The sequence below is a fragment of the Buceros rhinoceros genome, unplaced genomic scaffold (assembly GCF_000710305.1).
Source record: "Buceros rhinoceros silvestris isolate BGI_N320 unplaced genomic scaffold, ASM71030v1 scaffold19899, whole genome shotgun sequence".
Classification (NCBI taxonomy): Eukaryota; Metazoa; Chordata; class Aves; order Bucerotiformes; family Bucerotidae; genus Buceros; species Buceros rhinoceros.
The window spans coordinates 27,919-32,920 of record NW_010432365.1 but is presented as its reverse complement, the minus strand read 5'-3'; the positions used below and the strand labels follow the sequence as shown (position 1 = coordinate 32,920).

General features: G+C 42.6%; 1 protein-coding gene across 1 annotated transcript in view; it reads right to left on the bottom strand.

Annotated features, from left to right (window-relative positions):
• Nucleotides 1–382: 382 nt before the first annotated feature.
• The window catches only part of TGM6 (transglutaminase 6), a 19,372-nt gene continuing 14,752 nt past the window's right edge, over nt 383–5,002 (bottom strand). Inside the window, exons 10-13 of the mRNA XM_010143764.1 lie at nt 4,590–4,934; nt 3,437–3,594; nt 1,741–1,874; nt 383–536 (exon numbers count right to left, since the gene is read on the bottom strand). Coding sequence (XP_010142066.1) covers nt 383–536; nt 1,741–1,874; nt 3,437–3,594; nt 4,590–4,934 — 791 coding nt within the window. The remainder of the gene's footprint in view (nt 537–1,740; nt 1,875–3,436; nt 3,595–4,589; nt 4,935–5,002) is intronic.

Genomic DNA, 5,002 nt, shown 5'->3' with positions numbered 1-5,002 from the left:
TATATATTATATATATATTAAATGAAGCTTACAAAACCAGTGATTTTAAATGGTGCTCCTTGGAAATCTAGCTGCCATCTGTGCTACAGGCTCTAATGCTGAAAGCCATCACACTGGATCCTCTCCTTCAAGGTAAATTATATAATGATCTCCAGTAGTAATTCTATTTGTGAAGGTCCATAAAACAGGTTAGGGAATGCAAAAGATGAGACTGTCTTTACAGTATAGTGTACAGTACCTGTTTATTAATTTCCCTTCATATTACATCCCTTAACTTTGGCTGAGTATCCTGCATTTCTGTGCTCCCAGTCATAGCAATGTGTGAACATGTACCGGTCAGTCTCATCATCAGAGACAAAACCATACTGGTGTACAGGTTATATCAGTGGGCAGGAGCCACATCAAGCGTCACAAATCCCTTAATGTCTGAAAAATGGATGCAAACCAAGTCCACCTGAAGCTGCCTGGTGCCACTCTTGTAGGGAACGATTTCAAACTGGACTGTTGTGCTCTCCATGGGGGCCATTCTTGCCACACTAAAAGAGAGAACACATTTGTAAGTGAAGCAGCTGAAAATTTCTTGCTGTGTTTTCTCTGGGGTCTCCGAAGTCTAAGACAGCATGGAAAGGGAGAGTCAGAGCAAGTGACTGCTACGTTGTACGCCCCTAGAACAGGGGGACATAACCTTCCATGTTCACAGCCCCCAGAACACTGTCCTTGAGGAACTCATCAAGCCGTAATGGACGTGGTGGAGTAGTTGCAGTTCTCAAACTTGTCATAGAGAATTAGGCAAAACGTTTTGAGCGCCTGGGGAATGATCAGAAAAGTTATCTTTGAAGACCTCAAACCTACCTGTATGTATTACCCTCAGCTCAGGACATTTATAGCACCCTAGAGGTGCTCATGCAGTATTTTGGTGTGGTACGTATAATCACCTGTCCGGAGTTAGAGATGACTCTTGGCTGTCCAGCACCAGGAGGCTTATAGTAGCACCAGGAAACAGAGAGTGGGAGGAAAGGGCTTCTGTGCCCTGAGGAGGTGCTGAAGCTGAGCAACGATGCTGGTAAGGCAAGTTAAGGTTCAAGGGCAGGATCTAGACCTGAATTTTGTATTCAATGTAAATGAAGCCTTAATGATTCACATCATTATCCGTCTTTTGTTATCTTTTTTTTTCTTGTTTTCTTGTCCCAGTTTCTTGGTCCTAACTCCCCCAGCACAAATATTCTAGAGATTTAAAAAATATTTTTAAAAATAATGACCACAGAGGAGATGGGAGAGCAGTTTCTTACTGGTACGATATCAGTAGACCAATTTTGAAGACATTTCATTACAGTATATGTCCTGACTCTTCAGCAATTTAATTTCTAAAGGAAAAAAGATATCGTCACTTTCTCACTTATCCTTCAAGGATTGTTTATGCTTTTGCAAACCACAAGAAGAGGAAAGTTTTAAATTTTTTTCCCTTTATGTAATTCAGACTCTAACTCCAGCGCTCTTTAGTTACATGCTGTCATTAGAAGCAAGCCATCTCTGCTCCCTGAGCATTGTCTACTTCAAAGCTTGGCAAAGGATGTGTGAAAAACTCCAGCTAGTATATGGTGAGTACTGACGTGATGGTATTTTGTACAAGGTTGGTGCAAAAAAAAGTCATGAAGTTGACAGAATATTTTTTTAAAACTCAGTCTTATTTCGGTTTTCCCATCAAGTGAACAAGTTATTAGCCAGATAGCATTTACGTACTTGATTCTGAGTTGCTCCTTGAGCAGGCCACTACCTTCTGCTCTCAGCACACAGTCTGTCACCACTTCAGACAGTGGGTTGGTCAATGTGACCTGCACATTAACAGCCTTGTGTACCACTGTTGGACCAAGGACCTACAGAGAGAAAACACTCTGATCAACCATGCATTAGTCTCACTTTTTTCTGATGGTTTTCTGTTTTCATTCCCATTGCAAACTGCTTACCCTCTTAGGATCTCCTGACCAGGAAGGAGCCAGGAACGGATACATGTATGAATTTTGGGCCATCAGAGTTCTTACCAGAGTGAGAACAGAATGAGAGTACAAGTATTAACTTGACATACGCGCTAACTGCTGTAGGCAGCTTAAGTCAAATCAGCTTTAGCTAGGCTAAATGAAAGATTTAGGATCGGAAAATAATGTAGGTGTGAGACAAAGTTGCATTTTGGCATCTCAGGAAGGAAAAAGAATGCGAAGTAGTAAATAAACATATTCATTACCTTATTTTGACTGAGATAAAGTGGAATTGGCATACCCGGTTATCTCTGTAGATCAGGTAATATTAATTAACGTAATGGAGAAGTCCAGCACTCCCATTGCATTTTTCTACTACTGACTCTACATTTATACAGAAGTTTCAGTCAACAGAAACATAACCCCTTCCTGAGACTTAGTTACTGGAGTAATTTAATTCAGGGCCTGCCCTCTATAAACCGGCTCTGTTATTTGCATGATGCAGCACAGAAGGCTTTTTACAAAGTCTCACTACTACTCAGTACCCTGCCAGACCTACTAAAATCCAAACTTTTCATTCCTGTGTGTCCCTGACCATGCTACCAACAGAGTGGTTTGGGATAGCTAATCTAGTCTGGGGACTCCGAAAGACTCTCTGAATTATCGTACTCTCTCTGTGTTGTTACAATGCAGTAGGCAGATGCTGTCTGATCCCGTGTCTGATACAGCGTGTGAATGTGTTGAACCGTCCAAAACAAGTTCAGCTAGTTTGTATAGATGTGATGGGCTATGCAAACCCAGAACCATCACCTGGCAGACATAGTGCGTGGTCTTTCCTGTAGACTAAGAATTACTCTTCACCCATTGCACAATGTTTGTCAGAGGTCAGTCTTACGTGGAAAAAAAAGCCACCAGTTCTAAATATTAATCATTCGGGAGAATGTTACAGAAGGTGAAAAGAGACTCTTTTCCTGATAAGGTGAAAGAACTTCTTGAGTATTTGTAATAACGAGCCTCACAGCCCCAGGCATTATCAGCTAGTCAGTGAAGATGTCTTTGGTAAAAATCAGGCTTGCTAAATAAACTGGGGGAGGACGATCAGACTTTCCTAACAAAAGCGAAGGCCTAGATGTGGACTAGATTTGTCTGTCTCTCAGTTTCTCTCTGTCTGTCTCTCTGGAGGTAATCTTACCTTGTAACCCTTTTAACACTAAGAACTTTATTCAGTGCCATGTCAGCAAGCCCCGGCAAGAGTACCGCAGCACAGCTGCGCCTTGGAAAGGTTTGCTGCTCCTTAGAGTATTTCATTTCACTTGTGTCCTATGGCCAGTTACTCGAGCAGGAAGAGCAGATCACCCTCAGGCGTGATTTCACTGCTGCCCTAGAGGACTAGATGGAGCAATGATCCTAGTTTCCTCTTCTCAGCATGTCTCTCTAGGGTCACCAAGGAGACCAGCTTTTACCTTGATAGTAAGTAGAGGATCCTGAAGTACAATATCTTTCTCCACTAGGAGCGAGGCTCCCTGTTTGGTTTCACAGAGAGCAGTCACTAGGATCTTCCGGTCATCCATCAGAGACTTTTTATACTGGGCATAGGCGATCTTGAATGGAATCTCTTTCTCTGGAATGGAAATAGAAACAGAATATCCCCCTCTTCTTTTTTGCTGTCTCTAAGTACCAGCTACCTGTAATATATCTGTATTTTACGGAGTAAGGATACTATCACCCTGGGACTGTCCGTTTGTGGATGTTGACAGCCAATAGATAGGAATAATGCTCATAGGTGAGTTCTGCTTACAGTCACATCAAATACTAAACGATCAGGTACAGTTCGGGAGCCGGACAGTTACGAATATGGATGGATATATGTGGCAGCCCCTGCTGGCGGTTTTTTCCTTTATGTGAAGCTGGTCGTGTAATGCTCCTTCCTTACAAAGAAGGTGGAATTGAGAAGGTGGGTTGGTTTACATGCCCTTGCTGATGCAGCTGTTCAGCCTCTGCCTTGAAGCGGGTCAGAGTTTCTGCACCAGTGAGGAAGGCAATGGATCTCAGTACACTGAGGAAAAAGGTTCATCTACTGCTGGAATGGTGAAAAGAGTTGTAATGTGTTGTGTACTAGCGTGAGAGGGTAGTTCCATTCAGCTGTGCTACACGTCATTTTTCAGCACTGTCCCTATAAAAGCAGAGCAAAGGCCATGATATGGAGATAGTGTAGCTCTTAACTGCCGTCCGTAGACACTGTAGACTACTGCGGCAGAAGATGTAGGCTTATGTTTCCCCCTTTCATCTGTCTTTGCTTACGGGGAGCTGGTAGCTGAGTAGACATCAGTGTCTGTCTCTTACTTGTTCTGTCTTAGCAAAAAAAGGTCATAATGTAGAATTAATACTAGCTCTGCTGGGTCAGACAAAGGTCACCCAGCTCAGCATCCTTTCCGATAGTGCCCAAAAGCACATGCTTAAGACAGGGCAAGTATATATGTTTTTTCTTCCCCTGAATAGCCTTAACCTCCAGCCAATTGCAGGTCATGCAGTTCTTGAGCTGTTCATTATTTCTATGTGATTTGACCACAAACCAAAGCTATGTCTTGTCCTAAGCTGTAAAAAAATTACAATTACCTTCTGCAGGTCCGAGTTTAACAGACCTAGACAACTGTAAAATCTCTGCCTTTGGTTTTCTTGTGTAGAGAATTGCTGAAGCGCTCAATTTAACCCTTATGGTCTTGAAATCCGAGATCAAGTTTCTGAGTGCCAAAGTAAGGAGAATATCCTGGCCAATTACAGGAGACGCATCAAGGATCAATTTCCCTGAGATACTGGGTTTTTGTGCAGGCTGTGTCGTATTTCGTCTCCACGCTACTGAAGATCGTTGTCTGTGTCTTATAATTTTGGTTCTTTTTCCAGTCCTTCTCACACCAAGCAGCTTCAGTGCTTTTTTATACACCCGTCTTTCTTTCAGGGATCCTGCTTTGAAAGATAACATGATCAGAGATCTCATGCACACTGGATATAGTGTGATGGAGCCATAACCG